General features: G+C 33.4%; 1 protein-coding gene across 7 annotated transcripts in view; it reads left to right on the top strand.

Moving 5' to 3' along the window:
* LOC135208471 (trichohyalin-like) overlaps positions 1–22,874 on the top strand; it is a 555,144-nt gene that overhangs the window by 255,642 nt on the left and 276,628 nt on the right. For all 7 annotated transcript variants that reach the window (XM_064240691.1, XM_064240696.1, XM_064240694.1 and 4 more), the window contains 4 exons: positions 3,842–4,031; positions 12,342–12,878; positions 17,167–17,283; positions 21,603–21,709. In XM_064240691.1, coding sequence (XP_064096761.1) covers positions 3,842–4,031; positions 12,342–12,878; positions 17,167–17,283; positions 21,603–21,709 — 951 coding nt within the window. The remainder of the gene's footprint in view (positions 1–3,841; positions 4,032–12,341; positions 12,879–17,166; positions 17,284–21,602; positions 21,710–22,874) is intronic.

Here is a 22,874-nt window from a genome sequence, read left to right as displayed (position 1 = left end):
TGACTTTTTTTGAAGACGGGCCAACTTACTCAGAGATAAGGTTTCGAACGCACTCGTTACGTAACTTATGACAGCATTTCTTCCCTCTTTCTCGATGGATGGTTGGCTGTACGTAACGAAGGCTATACCTCTGGCAACAATGACATACAAATTTAAATACAAGCAAAGCAGTACACCTTTATGAACTCTGAATCCTCTCCACTGATAATTGTCATAATGAACAAACCAACAAAATATGTTAATAAATGCAAAAAACACTCCCAACTCCCAAAATAAGTGTCCTAAGAAATAATAATCTACTTTATAGGTCACAATCAGATTGACAAGATGTAGGGAATAGTTGGTAATTTTCAAAGACATAATAGACAAGCTTGATTTGATAACTGCTGTATCCAATGTCAAGCAATTGTTATTTATCGGCTATCTACCTATTTACTAAAAAAAAAAAAAAAAAAAAAAAAAAAAAAAAAAAAAAAAAAAAAAAAAAAAAAATAGACGGTACCGTATTTTGGCTTTAAACCTTCACCAATAATTATCGTCAGAATGATGACTTCATGAGGCTCCACCCACTTTGACCTCGTTATAATTCAGGATAACAATGAAGGCTATCATGGACATTGTTGTATTAGAAAATCTAATTTCTGGCTATAAAAACTCATTTCTCGAGTAGTTGTAAGAAGTGCTAAATGATCCTCAGGGATCCCAGCACTTGGCCTAAACGTTTAATTCATGTATATTGCTGCTATTACTAATTTGGCGGCACTACTGCTACAGTCGTATTACTACGCTAGCACAGATACCCCACCCACATCTATGTATCGTTCCGCCATTCATAAAGTCTTTATATCCAACATGGTCGTACAGACTAAAGAAGAAGAAAAATATATCTGATGATCCGTTGGTCTGCTGGAGATTTTAGCACATATAAGCTTGTATTTACTTTGGATAAAAATCTTATTTTAACAAAAATAGTTATATAAAGACTGTTTACATACAATCTCTCTCTTTCTCTCTCTCTCTCTCTTGGTGGCATAGTGAATAGTTAATGGAAATGTTTAAAATCCTGAATGACGTTACAAGTATTATAATCACGTTACGCTAAATACAAATCAGACCATAAACACTGGATTTAAACTAGAAACTGAATAATTACCTATTCAGGCCATAGTAAGTATGGCCACGGGCTTTCTCTTGACTGTATAAAGTTGCAAGTCGTAAGACAAATGCAGCTTTGGAACCACGGGGACAATTCCAAATCCTGTTAGCCATTCTTGACTACTATGGGTTTCAGAGCCGATGGAATAAGGTGAATGGGTTTCTGTCTGGTGGATGGGCGGGGCAACATTTCGTAAAACGATGTTTACTTTGCTTACGTAATGAATGTTTTTCGACTCTTGGCTCGCAATCATTGGCCATGGCGTCGGCTAGATCATTTTTACTTTATAAAAATTAAAGCTATCGGGTTTAGGTTATTGATAATGCTGACAAAATTTGTGTGTAGTTGTAAAATATACATATGTCAACTTCCAGCTACATCCGATGCTTTGATAAGGAGCAAAATCCAAAAAACCGTGTTACAGAGGCCCTGAATTTCATAGTAAGTGACATTAATCCTCTGTATTTCAAATACAGCAATTATTCCTCTCACTATTCCTAAGTGGGCATCATCCTGACGTAACTAACATATCTGATAAAATGCACTTTTTTTTAATGCTTGTCCAAAATGTGAAGACGGGTTTTGACGTTGGAATATTGATCACAGTCAGAAGCTGCTATTTTTTTGTAATTGAATGTGCCGCCATTGTTTGATGCGTTGCCACAAGACTTATTTATACGCAGTAGAACCTGTTGATATAACGTTTTGTTAACTAGATTTTTATTGCTTAATTACATACTTTGAATACCAATTCATAGTACTGAAATATGTAAAGGAGTTGAATTGCATATTGTGCTCTTTGTTTAAATTCAAGCGTAGTATGCTTTGGAGGCTAAAGTGACTCCGATATAGAAGTTGACATTAATTTTAAGTAGCAGGTTTCTGGACACATCAGAAATTTTAGTTATAACTGAAGTATAATCTCTCTTCTCTCTCTCTCTCGTCCCTCTCCTATCTCTCTCTCTCTCTCTCTCTCTCTATATATATATATATATATAGATATATATAGATATATATAATATATATATTATATTATATATATATACACCCTCACCACTACACACACACCCTCATATATATATATATATATATTATATATATATATTATATATATATGTGTGCATTTACATGTATATCCTTCTGTACGTACAGTTTGTTGTATACATTTGTTGCTCAAAAAGGAAAATGAATTGTTGCAAATAAGGAAATGTAGTGTAATAAGTGTATTTGAGATGCACTAAAAATATAATTTGTTTATACTAATAAGACCTTAAAACATTAGAACTGATTGGTAAATAAATTGTTTATATACAGCATTATGTGAAGTCTTAACTTTTCCTAAACACAGATCTTAAACAAAATTTTTTAGATTGGAACTGCCAAAGTATTCCAGATTCACTGGAAAGAGGCCATCATGTGTCATGCATGTGAAAATAATGGTTTCCTTCTTCAGTCATTGCTCGGCTGATGCTTACAGATGCCACATTACGAATTTGAATATGATGAATTCATACATGGTTGATATTACGAATGATATATGTATACCTATTATTTTTATTGTAATATCTGTTTCTTTTGTTGACAACGTGCTATTAAATATATACGTAGATGTCCATTTAAGATAGTCGTTTTAGCTGGTGTAGAATCTCCTCCTGGCAATGATATCGTTTTTGATTAGCCCTGGTCATGGCGATGAAATTAGTTCTTTTTCGATATACTGGTTAATCCTTACGTTCAATTACCCTGTAGGAGCTTACCGTCAGTACAGCTCATGAGGTGCACTGTAGGCATTACTTGAGGTTCTTTGCAGCGTGCCTTCGTCCCCTAGCTGCAACCCCTTTCGTTCCTTTTACTGAACCGCCTTTCATATCTCTTTCTTTCATCTTACTTTCCACCCTCTCCTAACAATTGATTCATAGTGCATCTGCAGATGCGAGCTTTTCCTCCAGTTGCGTTTTTTAAACGTTTTACTGTCGTAGTAGTTAGTTTTAGCCTGCCCTGTGCTGGCACGGGCTTTGTTTTCAGTCTATTTCCGTCTCAGCAATGAATTACCTCATAGGTCCCAGTGCTTGTCGTTTGGCCTAAAATCTATATTTAATTTAGTGCTTGAAGGCAGAATACTATTTGAACCTCTGGTCTGTGCAAGCAGAGGACGAGCAAATTCCTATTTGCAGTTGATTTGTAAATGAGATTTTGTTTACTTAATTAACTTCGCAAATGCTAGGTTCTGCTGATATTCCAAGACAAGCTCCCTCTCGTTACATTTTTCAATTTGAATTTCATTACTTTTATTGCCGTAGTTTATGTTAATGGCTGTTTCTTTTTCTTTTAAAAAAATATGATTTTTTAATCATTACCAACTAAAAATATTTTTGATTGGTGTATCTCCCATCACAGTGTTTGCTAAAAGTGTTAGTTTTTGTTTTTAAGAACTGGTATGTAATTCAGTTACGTTATGTGATGTTAACGTACTGTATTTTCTTTCATTCAATGGGCAATAATCAGAGTTAAAATGTCATTTGTATTTTCATTATTTATGTTGAATTGATACAGATTATTAATTACGAAATGATGAATGCATATTGTTCAAATTGAAAAAGCTACTTATTCAGTGATAACTCATTTTGAATTTGATTTTCATACATTTAATTCAGTTAATTAATTAATGTGTTTATTTTTGTACAGGGAAGAAGAAAGGAGGGGCGAGTGTCGAAACCGGGACATCAAGGATAAGTGTGAGACCTTACAGAGACTCCTCGACGAGAATGAAGAAGAGTACGAGTCAAAGCTCAAGTCGAAGGTGGTGGAATGGAAAACCGAGTGGGACTCGGTCGAGGAGGGCCTCAGAGATGAGATTAGGAGGCTGAAGGACGAGGTAAGGAACCCATTGAGTTAAGAAATGATATCCTTTTTCAAATAATAATAATAATAATAATAAAATAATAATAATAATAATAAGGATATGGATATGCCAGTGGAAATTGTACCCATAATCATAGGGACACTAGGCACGATCCCAGAATCCCTGAAAAGGAACCTGGAAAAAATATATGCTGAGGTAGCTCCAGGACTCGTGGAGAAGAATGTGCTCCTGGGAACTGTGCACTTAATAAGAAAAGTGATGGACTCCTAAGGAGGCAGGATGAAACCCGGAATCCCACACTATAAAAAACACCCAGTCGAATAGGATGACCGTCATAGAAGGAAAAAAATTAATAATAATAATAAGTCAGTTATATTCCACACTTTATCGAAATCATTACAATGATCAGGAATAACCTTACATATCCTGATAAAATTTCATATTGAAATGTATTTATTCCATAGAAAAAAAAATATCATTAAAATCCTGAAAACCATTCAGTATAATTTAAAAGCAAAACGTTAACGTAATAAAATCTAAAGTTGTTTGAAACTAACCAAAATTATTCATGATCCGTAGTGAGGTCATTAATGATTTTATGTTGTTGATAATTTAGTACTGTGGTTAGTTACCGGGAGAGTCGAAGGTCAAAATATATTATTCTATTTTTGGGGCTGCCGTTGGCCGAGAGCCGGATTGGCTTTGGTGCTGTGTAGTACAGCTTATTGTGATGTAAAAGGTTTTTCTTTTGAGTGGAAACTAACTATTCCAGTTTCAAGGCAAAGCCTATTATTTGAGTAAAGATATATTTCCAAAACTATCGACCGACCACGAAAGAATGATTTAGTATCTTCCAGAAGCATGTTGTAGCTGTTTTACTAGACAGTACCATCAATGATTTTAGTGTTGCTCGTTTTATGAAACTGAGGGCTTACTAAAATCTTATAGCTGCTTTCAGATACATTGTAATACTTTGTCTTATTATCTGAGCTGCAAAACTTACTGAGACTCGTTTATAGGTCTACTTGGCCAGAGTAATTTTTCCTACTTTGGAAGTACTTCACGTAAGGTATTCATTTCTTACTCCTTTTTGTACTGCGCACGAGAATCGATTTTCGGCATTTTGTATTAACGCAGTTTCTTACAACTTGTACATTCAAAGCAATGGTTTTCAAAGCCTCATGTTCGATTTAAAGATAAACCTATTTATTATAAAATAAGGATTAGATTATTTACATTAGGGCCAAGAAATTAAATTAACGTGTAGGAAATTTCATGTAAGTATAATTGCATTTTGACAGAAAAAGGAAAAATAATGATAGTTAAGAATCCGGTCTTGTCATAGATAAATACAAAGCTTCACTCTACGACTCATGCCAGGGGTTTGATTTTGTCATTTTTTAAGACATGTTTGAGAGAGAGAGAGAGAGAGAGAGAGAGAGAGAGAGAGAGAGAGAGAGAGAGAGAGAGAGAGAGAGAGAGAGAGAGAACATATTAACACCCTAAATATTTAAGATGAATAATAAACTAGAAAATTAACTAAACTAATCAAGTTCAACTGGAGATCCACAGTACACTTGCCTAAATTAACTAAATAATTTTCCCATTTCAAGAATCGCTTATGAGATAAGATAAAGTCCTTGAAAAATATTAGATAAGAGCGTCATCAAAACCGAATTTCCCTTTATATCTATGGTTTCTTGTGGTTTGGTCTATTCTATACATACATGAAATTCATATTTAATCGCTCAGAAACGTGATTCATAACATTTCTTTTGAGTGTAATACTACTCGATATTCTCATTAAATTGTCTACCTGCATCGGTTTTGTGGTTTATCATGTACAGTGTATTACTGTGAGTTTTCTTCATGATTGTTATGATAGGTACATGTGGATTTCATTACTTTACAAGTATACTTGCTCTCAGATAAAATATATTGTTACATATCAAGGTTATATTTGTATATGATCTACCATTATGCTATTTGTTTTTAAAGAAGACCCACTGGATCCCTAACCACATTGTGACACAAATATGAAGTCATTAGGAATAGCTCAGAATCAGCATTTCTTCAGAACTCCCCTCATTAAAAAGCATTTTGGCCCCCCTCGCGTTGCTGTTTTTCCACAACTGATGGGAGGAGAAGACCAAACATGTCATCTGAAACGACGTTTTCTTTTTTTGTTTTTTAAGATGGAATTAACTTCCAGATTGTAAAAGGAAGTAAAGTAGGCAGGATGTTATACAAATATATACGTGTGTATGCATATGTATATGCAAATATAGATATATATATATATATATATCTATATATATATATATATATATATATATACATAATTATATAAATCTAGATATATATATATATATATATATATATATATATATATCTATATATATTATATTCACGTACACGCAAACACAAATATAGATTTATAGTTTATACATGTGAATATGTGTTTGTGTGTGTTAAGAGAGAGAATTTTTCATGTTATGCCACACGAAAGAGCTTTTGTAATAAAAAGAGATTCTGTAAGCACATGAATAGGTAGCCAATGAAAATTATTTAACTTACATGAAGATCAGAAAAATTGGTAGATTACTAGAAATAGTTACTAAATATTAACAATGGAAAAGATTTTTTTAAACTGTCATACCAGGAATTATACGAAAGTACGAAAAAGGCATTTCAAAGGGATATTTTTTTTTTTTTACATTTATACATCATATAAAAAGACCTCTACTTTGATCAATTACTGGATGATTTTTTTGATGCAGATTGCTCTTTTGTGAAAAATACCGGCTTTAGACGTTTTGAACAGGGACAGGAAACTTTATACTATTATTTCTCTTGTATGCCATTCATTGGCCATTCATTTAATTAACTTTTCAGGAAGAGAACAAATGGAGCGTAGTTAACTTGTTATGGCACCGGAAACAAGAGTTGCAATAAATTAATTTTGAAATCATTTAAAAAATAATATTTATTTCAGCGCTTTATCAAGGAACAATTTAGGTTCTTGGAATATGTTGTATACGATAAGATGTTTTCTTGAACTATGTCTTTATTGATTTTAAAATTTTTTACTTCAGTTTAACAAATCAAGCATGTATTAATAATTCTAGTTTATGAGAGGTGAGCCCATAACTCGCAAAATAATATTATTTCCTTCCGGAGTGGAAATGTTTTGATTTCGGAGTGAAAATAATTTCGTGTCCTTGAAAATGTGTTCAATATTATTAGTATTAGAGTATTCTTGGTAAACTGATGAATAGCCACAAGGAATAATGTAAACGATTCATGAAGTTGGCGATAGAATAATGTTCAGTCATAACCAGAGAATTATGATTGTCAGAGAATTACAAAACATTTTCACAGAAATTATTCAGGACATTCTTGCAATTCGTTATTCTTTACATTCTCTTTGAAATTGATATTGATGTTTGTTTCAGCTCGTTGATATTTGCTTTTTTATGATGTACCACTAATCTAGGAAAATAAGAAGAGTTCAGAGATACCTCGATTAAATGATAAAAGTTATGGGGATTAAGAGATGAACTTTCAGATTTCAAATAATCTGAAGAATTCCTTTTTGGATAGTTATCCGGATGCATATCCGTATTAACTCATTGTCCTGATGAACTAGTTTTGTTAAATTGTGTTGGCGTAAGAGACTGGTTTGGTGTAAAGTTATATCTCAAGCAAAAGAATGTGTAAGCTTCATGAAATGGTGAGGGAAAGGCCAGGAAATACCAGTGAAATTTGATGGAATGATGATTCCAGCAAAAGACTTTGAAGTTATTATAGGGGATGTTGAAAATTTTAATCTCAGCACGTGAAGAGTAGATGGGTGACTGGGATAAGGGCAGGGAAGCTCGGAAAGTGCCAGGATCTCAGCAAAAGATTAAAGGGGCTAAAGTTGGAATGTATGATAGATTTTTCAAACTCAATCGCTTTTATGGATGTGAAGCACAGATATGGGCAATAAATGAAAAAAATTAGAATATGTTAAGATAATTTATATATGTAGTGTTTCAGTAAGAATAGTTGAGATTATGAACACTAGAAGCCTGACGAAGTTAAAAAATATACAGCATAAATGAAATTGTAAGGGTTGGGGAGTTTTTCCAAATTTTAATCAAAGGAACATAATGAAAAATGATCGGTTTTTGATAATATTGAGAAGTAAAGGCTGAGTGAGTTAGAAGATAAAGGTGAGTAGAGCATTGGGTGTGCAGGGAACCATTTCAACAATGATAAACTTCCGCATACGAATATGGCGTTATTGATGCGGTGGTGGAAGCCTGATGAAACTTGATTTTATGTTCGAGAATATGTGCGCGTATCTCAGTCATAAGTCATATATATATATATATATATATATATAATATATAATATATATATATATATATACATATATATATATATTATTATTATATAATATATAATATTATATATATAGATATAAATATATATATATGTATGTATATATATACAAGACTTTAATTTAAAAAGCGGACGAAAGAAACTGATAAAAACGAAATGAAAAATAAACTTGTTAAGAACAGAAAACACACGTGAACAAAGACGCACTTGGAAACAAAATAGTAAAATTTAGAACACATACTTAAATACAGACACACTTTAAAATAAAAAATACTAATAATAAATGAATAGAACACCGAAGGTTAACCTATCACTTCAGAGGATAAGGACGCACTAAGAACCAAACATACAAAAATTTTTTCGAGAGAGGCAAAGAGTTAAGAAAGATACAAGGGAACTGTCAAACAACCGCTGTTCCCTTGTATCTTTCTTAACTCTTTGCCTTGCTCGAAAAATTTCTTGTATGTTTTGTTCATAGTGCGTCCTTATCCTCTGCAATGGTAGGTTAACCTTCAGTGTTCTATTCATTTATTATTAGTAATTTTTTTTAGTCTGTCTGTATTTAAGTATGTGTTCTGAATTTTACTATTTTGTTTCCAAGGGCGTCTTTGTTCACGTGTGTTTTCTGTTCTTAACAATTTTATTTTTTATTTCGTTATTATCAGTTTCCGCTTTTTAAATTAAAGTCTTGTATATAGCTCTTTTAATTTTAATATGATACATTGTATACATATATGTTTTATATATATAGGTTATATAATATATATATGTTATATAATATATTTATAAATATATATGTATATATGTGTATATATATTATATATAGATATATATATAATATATATAATGTATAGATATATATATATATATATATATATATATATATATGTGTGTGTGTGTGTGTGTGTGTGTGTGTGTAGGCTACGGTATGGTTTTGCGCACACACACACACACATATATATATATATATATATATATATATATATATATATATATAAAATGCTTTATTTGCATATGAGTGTGGAAGTGTGCGTTTATTTGCATGAGAGTGCCTGTACTTGTGTCGGTATATATGTATGATTGCTTAGAGCGGGCTTTAATCCTGGGCCATATAGGGGAGGGTGAATCGCAAAATTAAGAATAAAATGAAAGGTTATTGGGAAAGGGATCGCCTTTATTGAGAGTTTCCTTATTCTCTTTAATCTTTTCTTTTTGTCTTGGTTTAAAATATGCCTTGAAATGTAGTTAGATTACTGTTAGAGAGGACTTTTTTTTTTTTAAGCAGAATTTTCCGTTCACCTGTTATATTGGCCTGAGAGCAGAAAAGCTTCCAATAAAACAGTCGTTCGTATCATTTTAGTTTTCTTCCTAATCTCAAAATCCGGAATTTCTGAACCTCAAATATCTTGAATTCATCGAATGTGCATCATCTCCCCCTGGTACTTTTATTTTTATATTTATATTCTGCATAAGGGGGTGAGTTATTAAGGTGAATTCTAGACCATTTCTTGTTTTATATTTCCCCTTCGGGAGAGGAGGATCGTTTCGTTTGGAGGCAGTGGTTCACCCCGGTCTTTGCCGCCTTTCATTCTCTGGCTCTAAATTGCCCTTTTGCCTTCGCTTTCCTCTGAAATTGCATCAACTCTTTTTATCCCTTTCGCTCGATCTTTCTTTTTGTTGGGTAATATACTTCACGTAATGGATTAACAAGAGAGAGGATTCATTTACTTATTTTCAATAAATTCTTTACATGACTTAACTCAGACTTCGTTTGTGGAAAAAGTTGGGTAATTTATGATCAATATTTTTTATCATTAATTATTTTGAATTAATCTGTAAACTAAATATCTTAATTTTAACAATCATTGTCAAGTATTCATGTAAAAAGAGACTTGTCATACAAGGTCATCAGTGTTGATAAAGCCTTTTTGATTGTGTGCTCTATCACGTTTAACCTCCTTATTAATCTGTATGTTTTAAAAAAACACAAGAGTCTTTGATAAGAAATATAAAACTGGATATAGAGACTAAAAATGTTAATTTTTCGTCATATTACCTCATCATTATATCAAGTTGTCCTGTCTTTTAGTATTGCAATATTAGATATTTTGTACTTTAAATCATGAATATCGTATCAGTTGAGTCATTTGGTGTTTATGCACCTTACGCTAAAATACTTTCTCTTTATTTATATAATGTGGAATTCCTTCATTTATTTCTTGTTTATGGGAGTATGACGAACTGTAAATAGTTCTCTGCATTTGTCAATTCATTTCCGCACGGATGAAGCATATTGAAGCAATTTTTTTGTAAGTAGAGCTTCCTTCAAAGTTCCTTTCTTCGTATTGTACGCCAAGGGAATTGATTCCCACAAATATTTTTTTCATGAAAGCAAAATCAAGATGATTGTATATTTATTTACCATCGCTTTGTGTTATTTCCGAAGGATTCCTCGGTTTGGCTTAATCTCTATCGTATATTTTTCACCTTTCCCATTTTTCTTTCGGTGCGTCCGTCATTTCGGGTGGCAGTGTGAGAGGTGTCGTATCTTTTCATTTGGTGTGACCATTGGTATCTATTGGTTATTGGCTTTACTGACAATTTCCTGCAGTGCTTTCGTACTACAGCTTTTACACTCATTGACAGCTGATATCAGTTTCTGAAGATATTCCGTTTTTCTGCAGTTGACACTGAATTGGTGTTTTTGCTTAGTGTATTATATTTTTTGGTTTTTGTGGTGTGAATTGAATTATTTTTATTCTTGTACTTTTTATTCTTTTTATTCTTGTCTATAGCTCACTTCTGATCGTTACTTCACTTTCTAGTTGCTTCATGTTTTAAAGGTTCTCTCCTTTGTAAAAATTGCATGACATTAAAGCAGTTACTAGATTATGAATATAATAATTTTACAAAGGAATTATGTATCTATTTCCATTGATTTTAGGTGATATTGGTTCCTTAGGGTAAAAACTTACACTGGCAACAAAATATGTCTCTTAAATATACTATAGAATAAAAAAAATTACAAAATTTTTCATTACTGGAATGATCCATTAAAAGATTTTTTTCAGAAAAGTAGAAAAATTTTCATTTTAATGGTATAATCACTAGTACATATTTTTTGTCACTTCCTCTACACTTTTATGTAACCAATTTTGCTTATGTTTATGGGCATTTTTCCTCAATCTCTTAATGGAGGTAGTATTTATAAATTTGAGAATCTTGGACAAGTTCTTACCATATTGAACTGGAATATAGCCGTAAGTACTGCACATGGAAGTTTAATTGCAAACGCATAAACTGGGGAAATACACACACACACACACACACACACACACACACACACACATATATATATATATATATATATATATATATATATATATATATATATATATATATATATATATCCCCTTTCACGAATACTGAGTTCGAGGCTCACAGGAAAAGGAGATTTGCCGATTTTGGCCGTAGGTGTAAAACTGACTTTAAGGGACACGAATTGAATTCGTATCCTACTGAAAACCAATATGGTTTGTGTAATTTTGCAGCTGCATTAAAATACATGTGAATGTATAGGTATACTATATCTATATCATATCAAAGTATGACTAGTACATTGCTTAAATGTGGGATTTAGGAATTGTTTATGTAGAATAAATAAATTTAAAATAAATTCAATTATTTTTTTTTATTCTTCACTGATTATATGCAGGTTAGAAATAAAAACATTCAGTGCATTTAATCCTGAGTCGTACGGTGTTGAATTTAATTTTCAATGAAGGTGAAGTTCTTTGGTTCAAGGGTTGAAAAGACCCTTTTTCCCTTTTTCACTGTTTTGAAGTTTTTATTATCGTTTTTTTATTATACAGTTATTTAAAATAAATGCTTCCTTAGACTGGTATTTTAGAATGCATTACTTCCTTTTGACAGAACGAACTCATGAAAGTGGACTCGACCCTTATGAAAGGACGACTCGACCGCTCAACCATTGAGTACGAGATGCGAATCCAAGAGCTGGAGGAGGAAGTGCGCGGGAAGACCCGAGATTACGACGTCCAAGTTCGCTGTCTCAAAGATCGCCTGTCATCCATCGAGAACGTCAACCGCCAACAGAACCTCGACAGATCGGACACCGAGAAGAAGTTCAGGGAAGAGCGAGATAAGTACAGGCAAATGGAGATCAAGTACGAGGTAGCTCAGAAGGTGAAGGAGGAGCTCGAAGAGAAGACGAGACAACTCTCCGAGAGGGAGAGAGAGCTGACGGCCGAGGTCATGACTCTTACCACAGAAAACGAAGAGCTGAAGACAGAGAAGGAGGAACTGGAAGAGGAATTAGATGGGAAGGAAGAGGAATGGACCGCTAAAATTGAGGAGGAAGGTCGCGCCATCGAGTTCAAGACTAAGATGCGGGTCGAGAGAACTTGGCTGGAGAAACTGAGGAGGAGTGAGGAAACCGCCGCCCAAGACGTAAGTTTTAATAGCTATTATTTATATCTATGTATTCTCTCTCTCTCTCTCTCTCTCTCTCTCTCTCTCTCTCTTTCTTCTCCTCCTCCTCCTCCTCCTCCTCCTCCTGGGTTCGCAGATGGCTCTAGATTTAGGGTTCATCAAGAATCAACAAGTTCATGATGGTAAAAATCTTTAAAAAACTTACTATTTTAAGATTACTTTGTCAAGAAAACAACCCTGAAGTTAAAAAAATATTTAGTGGGATGACTGAGATGATTACGTGAAAATTGATGGCAAAACGTCAGTGTTCTTGGCTGATTATGCGACTACAAGTGTTAAATTAATTTTCTACCAAAATGTGTGTATCATTTGACTGGTGATCAGCGCCACCGTCTAATTCTTTTTTAATAGCATAGCTAACTGAAGCCTCGGAAGTTCTCCATTTTTGTCGTAGTGAAAAAGTTTTTATTTTTTATTAAAGGAAATGAAATGGAATGCTTTCTGAACAGGACAGGAAAACTTAAACACGGGGTTTCCTTCCTCTGTACGGCAAATGATACGTTGCAGATGTTTTTCCATTTTGATCTCTAATGAAAAAGAAAGAATGAAGAATTTTTTTACTAATATTCAGGCAGGGTAAGAGACTGAAACCGGATATTTTTGCAGTGACCAGAAATGTTATTATGTCATAAGTAGTAGTAGCATTTTATGTTGACATTATTTCTTTGGAACCTCTTATGGAAAGCTCAAGTGCGAAACAACATTTTACGAAAGTTTCTTTACTAAGGACACACACACACACACACACAAAGAGAGAGAGAGAGAGAGAGAGAGAGAGAGAGAGAGAGAGAGAGAGAGAGAGAGAGAGAGAGAGAGAGAGAGAGGTCAACCATGAATGTTCTAAAAGAGACCTGGTTTCTTTCAGCTAAATCTTATGATCACTATCATCCTTTAACACAGACAACATTATTCTGAGGAGGGTGTGTTTCAGCCTTCAAATGGTTTAAGAAGCATGAATGGTTAAAAGTAAACGTTTCTGTCTCTTAAATTCTTGATAAACTGATGGCCTCAGGTTTTCTCATTTTTTATTCTTGAACTTCCTTATAATGAGCATATTGGAAATTTTGATTTTATTTTCCAGATTCTTCCTACTGATGTATGTATATATACATGTATATTATATATGTGTGTAATATATATATATATATATATATATATATATATATATATATATATGTATATATATTTGTATATATATACATATATATATCTGTTATTATAACAAAATCAAATAAATATCAACAAGAAATTTGGGCACGAAACTTTGTATAAATTATATTGTAATGTGTGAAAGAAATAAAATACAATCTCGGGTTCACATCAACAAAAGAATGAGCAGAAAAGGACAGAGAGAGAGAGAGAGAGAGAGAGAGAGAGAGAGAGAGAGAGAGAGAGAGAGATTTGATGTTAATTGACCAGATGACGAAGACCTCATATGAATTTTTCATCTTCTGTGAGAAGTCTGGTTTTCGGTTGCAGTTTCTCTTAAGAAGTGATTTTTTTCTCGAGCATCTGGAAGCAAACATTACTTAGATAAACATATGCAACACAAGCTTTGATCTTCGTTCGTCTGCAAGATTCGTAAATACTCTTTTATTCAGCATTTGCTTATACCCTGGAGAGAGAGAGAGAGAGAGAGAGAGAGAGAGAGAGAGAGAGAGAGAGAGAGAGAGAGAGAGAGAGAGAGGTTAGGAATTTAAGGGAATCAAAAGATCATCCTTTTTATGTGAACCCCCATTATTTATTTATAAAAAAATCTTCAAAGCTTGCTACAGTGAATGATGAATAATACAGTAGGTGATGTATTACCAGAAGAAAAACGAGAATATTAGATGAAGGTGGAAATCCTCTCTCTCTCTCTCTCTCTCTCTCTCTCTCTCTCTCTCTCTCTCTGGAAGTGTCGCGGCATGCAATCTAAACCGCATGAAAAATTGGAGTCAGTATATCAGAAACTTGGGTGGGAAGCTGTCAGGCAGAATAATTACAACATTTTGTTACACTGACTGCTTTAAGAGAGGGAACAAAGCCAGGCAGTTTCCAAGGAGGACAACTTTAGATGCGAGATTCAGTTGACTGGTACAGACGGAAGGAAGTTATAAGATCTGTCATTGTTAGATCGATGACCAAAAGCAAGGAATGACTGAAAACAGTTTTACCAAGAAAACTTCTGCCATTTGCGTTATGAATTTGTTTTCTTTATATGTTCCCACTTGAAGATTTTGTGATTGTGTGCAGGCAGCCCCTCAGTAACTTGAAGATTTGCAATTGCTGTGTTCTGCAACTTCATAAAGCTTAGAACCATTTTTCTTTGTTGCCGAGTAATTTTGACATGAAGTGAAATGGCTTGCTGATTGAGGGTATGCATCATTTACGAGCGCTTGTTCTCTGAAAAGATTGTTCAGCCCGAGAGCAATTTCTTGCCTTTTTTCTGAGTCTTTTTTTTTCCTTCGTTGTTTACAATCCTGATTCCTTTTGTCACGTGTTTGCATGGAAGAGCAGACTTTTGTTTTGACGTAAAGAAAGATTTATCTCTTTGATAGGTGACATCAATTTGTTGTTGGGTTTTCAAAGGCGTTTACGTCGAAAGGACCACCGGTCGTGATTCTATATGCATTTATTCTTTGGTACGGGAACAACTTGTTAGGATTCTCACCCTTTTATACGGTTTTTATTCCATTTCATTTTTGGTTTTGCCCCTGAAAACCAATTGCAAGCATTCCATGTTACTGCAGTTTATTCTGTGGCAGTGCCATTTTCTAGTAATCCGAAGGCAAAAATTTTTAATGCTATTTGTAATTCGAATAACGTTTCAAAGTATTTTTTTTTTTTTTTTTTTTTTTTTTTTGCAAAATAAACTAACAATTATTTTTATTACAACAAACTTGGTCATTTTCACGTTTCTTGTTACAAAATATAAGCTTGGGTTTAGAATTCGTGATATGATTTCTATACCATGCTGTCAAGGGATATTTCTCTCTCTCTCTCTCTCTCTCTCTCTCTCTCTCTCTCTCTCTCTCTCTCTCTCTCTCTCTCTCTTTCCGTCCCTAGTACAATGAACTAACGTTTAATAAAAGAACTTATATCATCCAAAGGAGCTTAACTCTCTATCTCTCTCTCACTCTATATCGCCATCGGTCTGTCTCTTACTGGGTTAAATTTGTGATTAAAAACTATTATATGTAAATCACTTAATCATTTTGATTCCAAGGAAAGCTTTCTCTCTCTCTCTCTCTCTCTCTCTCTCTCTCTCTCTCTCTCTCTCTCTCTCTCTCTCTCTCTCTCTGTGTGTGTGTGTGTTACGGGTCGCTGCGAGGGTGGAGAGAGATATTTAAAGAGGAAAACTTAACGTGAGAATTTATCGTTCCTTTAAATATATGCCATAAAGACTGGAAGGCTTCACCGAATAGTTTCACTGGCGTGAAAATATTCATAATATATTCATAAGGTATTCTTTTTCTCTGAATAAACTATCAGGTTTATCCTGGTCTGAGGGATTCCGCCCTTCTGCCTCTCTGTCTATATGCCTGATTGATTATCTGGTCAGTATGTGAAGACTGCGATGCAACCACTACGGCTTTTCAGCGGTTATTGAATTCGAAAATGTGTTTCAAGCTTGGAATATTTTGAAATATAAAAAAGAAAATCTTGATAAAAATGTGCCGTGAAATACTGGTTTTCTCCATACATACTTTATTAATATTTCCACATCCAGTGTCCATAAAACTATTTATGAAAGTGGTCGAAAACTGGTGATATGAGATTAGATCATATGAAGAAATTCAGCTCCTCTGTTGAACAAAAAAGTCTTTGATTTTTAAACAGCGTCCTCACAGAGAACCTCGCTGTCTGCTCACCTCTGCTTCCCAGAAATGATTTTTTGATATGTATACACTTGCATTTTATGCCTCTCTTCTCTCTCTCTCTCTCTCTCTCTCTCTCCTCTCTCTCTCTCTCTCTCTGTAGTGCTTATAGGGATCTGAAATATGTAATCTATTAGAAATAACTTAGTTTTGTAGTTATGAAGAAGTTTAGTTACATTGGCATTGATGTTTACATATAATCTGCATTATTCTCTTTACGTTTTTAATGCTCCTCCGTTTGAATAATGCTCATCATTTTTTGAATAATGCTCTTCATTTTGAAATTTTGTTAATTAGTTATCTAAACTTTCCCAATGCATATTTTATTGAGTTCCCATATCCATTTGAAAATCAATTATAATTTGTTATCTCGCCCTCCTTTGCAGATGGAAAGGTTGCGAGAGAGTTACAAGAGATCCGAAAATGACATCAGAAAAGAGCTCACCATGGCCCAGAAGAGTGAAGAGGAAGCCAAGAGACTAAATGAAGAATTCAAGAAGAGGGTGAGTTCAGTCTCTAAGGGATTTCCCGGAAGAGACTTCTGAAGTGACTTTTATCTAGGAATGGTGGAGACGTCTCCATTTTAGGTCCTAGATTAACTTTCTTTGTGTTTCGCTCGTATAAACTTTATTCGTACATAGTGATAGTATTTACCCAAGTAGAAAGGTTGGTTATTAAAGTTTATTTTTGGTACCTTCATACTTTCTTCTGTGTTGGACAGCGTGAATAACCTTATTTATATTATATTATTTGAAAGAAGACCATCTCTTTGAGCAGTATTTTAAATAAAAATCCCTACTCAACTGTATCCAGTTTAATTTTTTCATTGCGTATGATAATTATTTGTTCTTTTTGATTAAATCATAATTCATGGGACGTTTTGGGTATATGTTGCATGTACTTAATATTCGGTGCACAAAGAGGATTAGTTGATATTGAATAAGGATGGTGTTCTCTGTTGTAGTTCATTGTTCATTCTTGGTGGGTTGGCACCCTTAGGTAGGGTCCCGTTGGAAAGGGGGCTTCTGTGTGCTAACGAGGGAAGTGAGAGAATATAATCCATTGCATTCACTGAAAGTCGAAATGGTAGAATATAGTACAGGGCCTTCATCGGCGGTTTAGGTATCCTTGGTGTAGCGTTTGGTAATGGCCGTAGATTGCCCCTTTCTAGAACTAGCAGAATAAATGTTAGGAGAGGCTGGTAGCCGTCATACCAATATTGGAAGGATGGGGGAAAGCCTTCCTTTGACCTATTTATACTATAGACAGCGTTCTCCCTTTTCAAAATATCGAAAGGAGGTTCTGAGGTTCTTGAAATCTGCTTTTCAGGATCTTGCTTTGGCCTATGGAAAGTAAATAGGATCGTAATATGTTACAAAGCATAATGCGCCAGATCCTGTGCCCTTAAAAAATCAATACAGGTAATGCATTTACCGGAGTAACTGATGACTAAGTTGACAAGGGATACAGAAAGAAAGAAGCTATGCAAGTTATTTTAGATGGGCATAAATCGATCTTTCAAAAATGCTATAACAAAACTCCATTCTCATTTGCTCTGAAAAATAAATACCTACTGTACAATTATGCCATTTTATGAATAATGATAGAGCGGATTGGGGTGATGAATGTTGAGGGGGAAGTCAGGATAACTAACATGTGAAGGAACGGAAAAATGGTCAAAATTGAAGGGGTTATAATGAGATCCCACAACTTAAATGTGAAAGTGATTGGTCGGCTAACCGCAGCGTGTTAAGTATGCACGGATGAGTGAAAGTTCCAAAGGAATGAGCAAGATGAATAATTGTTTCTATACATGAGGAGAAAGGTGATAAAGGTAACTTCGAGAATTATAGAGGCATAGCATTGCTCAGTATACGATGGGATTGTGTGTGTGTGTGTGTTGAATAACTAGAAACGCTAAAAGTTTGATTAATAAGGGAAGAACAAAGTGGATTTAACTAGGAATAGAGAGAGCAAGACAAGGTCTTCCTCTAAGAGGGGAGATGAAACAGAAGGACCGAAATGATACGACAAACTTCGTAAGGTCGGGGCTGTCGTAGTTGCCCTAGAGGGACACATACGCACACAAACAAACATATACGTATATATATATATATATATATATATATATATATATACATTTGATATATATAGATATATATATAGATATAATATATATATATATATGTATTATATATATGTATATATATTATATATATACACACACACACACACACATATATATATATATATATATATATATATATATATATATATGATATATATATATATATATATGTATGTGTGGGTGTGAACAAACAAACGTCCAGAGAAGTGGAAAAACATCTGAAAAGCAATATGGTAGATATACAACTAGGAAAGCAATCTAAAAGGACTATAGTTAGATTATTTAAGAATGAGAAGTATTTTTGTAACCCTGTCGGGTCCCTGGGTTTCATATCTCCTTTTGAGAATGGTGGGCGGTTAGGTCTATTCCGTAGGGTAATGGATCTTAAAAGAGACTGAAAACCTGTACATTGGAGGGAGAGAGGATCTGGAGAAAGAAAAAGGCAAGGCCATCATTAATACGATTTACTTAATTCATTTATACTTGTGTGGAAGAAATGGTAAGAAAATATTGGTGCCCTGGATAAGGGAGCACATTTCCAGTGAGGCAATGGTAGAGAGTAAATGGGATTGGATGGAAAGTTTGCATCTCCGTATAAAACTCCTCTTTTTATGCCACGGTTTAAAATGAGGGTCGCCAAGAGAGGAAGCACATTCCCTTGTTATCGAACACAATAATAGGATTTAACAGGGAAACGAGAGAGAGGGATATGCAATCGCAGTGCCATTTAGGAAAATTAACATAATATAATGAATATTTGCTTTTACACAAGTATCACATTTGATACATAAAACCTGCCCAAATTCGGTATCATCGGGATCATCATCAGACGATTTCCACATTTTAGACCGTAATTACACTCATTTTGCTCAATGAATAGAAACATTTCATGACACATTACGGCTCTGAAACACTGTATGCAGTGTAATTAGTTGCTTTGTAATTCACTTTGTATCTGAATATATTTTCATTTAGCCATTGCCAACTACAAACTCCCCTGATTAGCAGTATTTTAGCGCATTTCAACCACTTGCAGTTTTCCTATTGCGGTTACAATACCGGTTTATCTTTATTGGATAGACATTCGTAAAATTTAATTACATGCATTTATACACACAGACACCCACCTACACAGTATGTATATTTTGTATAATAATTGGTGTTCTGCGTATTTTAAACCTCTGAGAAAACATTTATATCCTTTGTGATGTAAATTTCGAAGACATCGTTTCTCCACAATTCTCATGATTTTGGTTTCGATGGAATCCAAGTGGTAGAACACCTGTAGAATAAATAATATGACTCGAAGTTAATGTGTGAAATGATAGCTAAATACAACCCAAGCAAAATATATGCATCGGAAATTAAGTATTTGATTTAAATATGCAGGTATCTCATATTTATCCACCTTCACAGCTTCATATTAAAATGCCTTCAAAGCACCAAGGCTCAGACATTAAGATCACATATTTTTATGTCATTATGATGTTATGCTGATGGCTTATGGATTTGGGAATCAAATGTTTTAGCAGAGTCATGTTTTTCAGTCTTATATGTCATCATAGATTGATATATACTGTCTGAATCTTTCACATTAAGTAATGCAAAACGAGTTGCTTTCGCATTTACTAGTTTTTAGAAATACAGAATTATTCAGAGGTCAGAATCTCACAAGTCTTTTGAGAAACTGGTCCAAATTTACATGGCTCCTGTCATTTGTCAAAAACTTTGACATGGAAATTTCAAGTTTCTAGGTCATCAGGAACGCGAGGTTTCAAACACCCAAAGTATTTAAAGAACTTGAAATTGTTATGCTTTAATTGTATTATTATTATTATTATTATTATTATTATTATTATTATTATTATTATTATTATTATTATTATTATTATTATTATATTCAGCAGATAACCCTATTCATATGGACCAAGCCCAAATTGCCCATTAACTTGAAATTCAAGCTTCCAAATAATATGGTGTTCATTAGGAAGAAGTAAGTGGAATTAAAGGAAATACAGAAAAAAGAGATACCACTTTATTAAAAAAGAAGAAAGTGAATAAATAGATAAATAGATAAAAAGGCATTAAATGCAAAGAGAATAGTATTAGGGTAGGAATGCATTGCACTTTCGCGTGAACTTCTGAAGGTGTAAGTAGGTTTGGAAGGAATTTTGACCCATCTTACCTCAAACGTCAAATCGGCCAATAGTGGAACCAGCTTTAGACAGTGTATGTTGTTGGTCTCCCTAAGCGTATCAAAAAAAAGAAGAGTATATTACAAGCCACTTTTTGTTTTTTGTTGCTTTGTTATTCACCAGGAAGGCACGGTTGGCTTATGATAATCTGTAATGTTATGAAATTGAATATATTGACCATGAATGTTAATCTAGTAATTGTATTGGTTTCTTTATGAAGTTGATTGTTAGATAACTTTGAGCCAGCTTTGCATTGACCAAACACTTCAACTCTGAAGTCGTTTTCCATTTAAATAAAAAAGGACATATGTTGATTTGAGAAATCCAAGTGTAATTCCACATAATTAGAAATAAATGTCATATTACTCATCACCTTACTAGAAAAATTACTGGGTAAATACCATTCTCGATGTCTTTCCAGATTTCAAAGTTCAGTAATGTAAACTTCAGCGTTGCTTTCGGGAATGTTTAGTAATGTGAAATTGTCAAACCCTTTCAGGTGCGCGTCCTTAGACAAGCAGAGGGCGACGCCAACCACAGAATCAAGGATTTGGAAGATCTCATCGGCGAAATGAGGAAACAGGGCGATTCCACTGCTCTCTCAAGGTTAGTCCGTTGCCAGGGGTTGTCATGTCAGTTTGCGCGGGAAATTTCTCTCTAATATTTTGCAGTCATTCTTTAATACCGCATAAGCAATATATATATATATATATATATATATATATATATATACATATATACATATATATATATACATATATATATATATATATATATATATATATATATATATATATATTGCTTATGCGGTATTAAAGAATGACTGCAAAATATTAGAGAGAAATTTCCCGCGCATATATATATATATATATATATATATATATATATATATATTATATATATATATGTATATATATATATATATATATATATATATATATATATATATATATATGATATATATACATATACTATATACATATATATATACATATATATATATATATATATATAGTATATATAATGTAGTTGTGCCCAAGTAAAGGGTTGTGTTAGACCGAAAGTTCTTGGCTTTCACGCCTTTCCATTTTCCTCCGTAGCATCACCTTTATTTATAAATAGCATCACTTTTTATATACTTCGTGATCAAGTTATTCATATAATGTGTGTGTATATATATATATATATATATATATATATATATATATATATATATATATATATATATATATATATATATATATAATATACATGTATGCAAGGTAGTCATCCACAAATCGTATAAAATAAAACTGAACATTTGAAAATTTATTTGTTTTCGTAGATAATATTGTCCCCACTTGGAGGAAGGACCAAAAAATGTTACAAAGATCAGTGTAAAAAAAAAAAAAACTAGAAAAAGGTTGTTTCGACGTGGTAGATAGCCAAACACTGATTATATCTGATCGCCTGCCGAAAACATGCGTCTTCGAGGGTGAAGTTGCAACCAATCAACTCGCTAATTATGAACTTAGTTTTTATTACACTGAAAAATCTATATACCATAAAGTCTTTTCACGTATAGATCGTTGTGTACGTGTGTTTTGGATTAAATCGATTCCAGTGATCCTTTTTTCCATTGTTCACATACTTTTCTTTTCATCTGCTTGTTTAGCGCCATTTTCATTTGTGTTTTTGTTGTAAAATTGGCCGATGTTCACCCCCTTAGGAGGGAGTCACAGTTTTTCATGGATGTTGATGTCCTTGCTTTTCCAGTACTTCAGATTTGTTT

Source organism: Macrobrachium nipponense, chromosome 35 (assembly GCF_015104395.2).
Source record: "Macrobrachium nipponense isolate FS-2020 chromosome 35, ASM1510439v2, whole genome shotgun sequence".
NCBI classification, from domain to species: domain Eukaryota; kingdom Metazoa; phylum Arthropoda; class Malacostraca; order Decapoda; family Palaemonidae; genus Macrobrachium; species Macrobrachium nipponense.
Note: the sequence above shows the minus strand (reverse complement) of the source record. Positions and strands in the feature narration are given on the sequence as shown.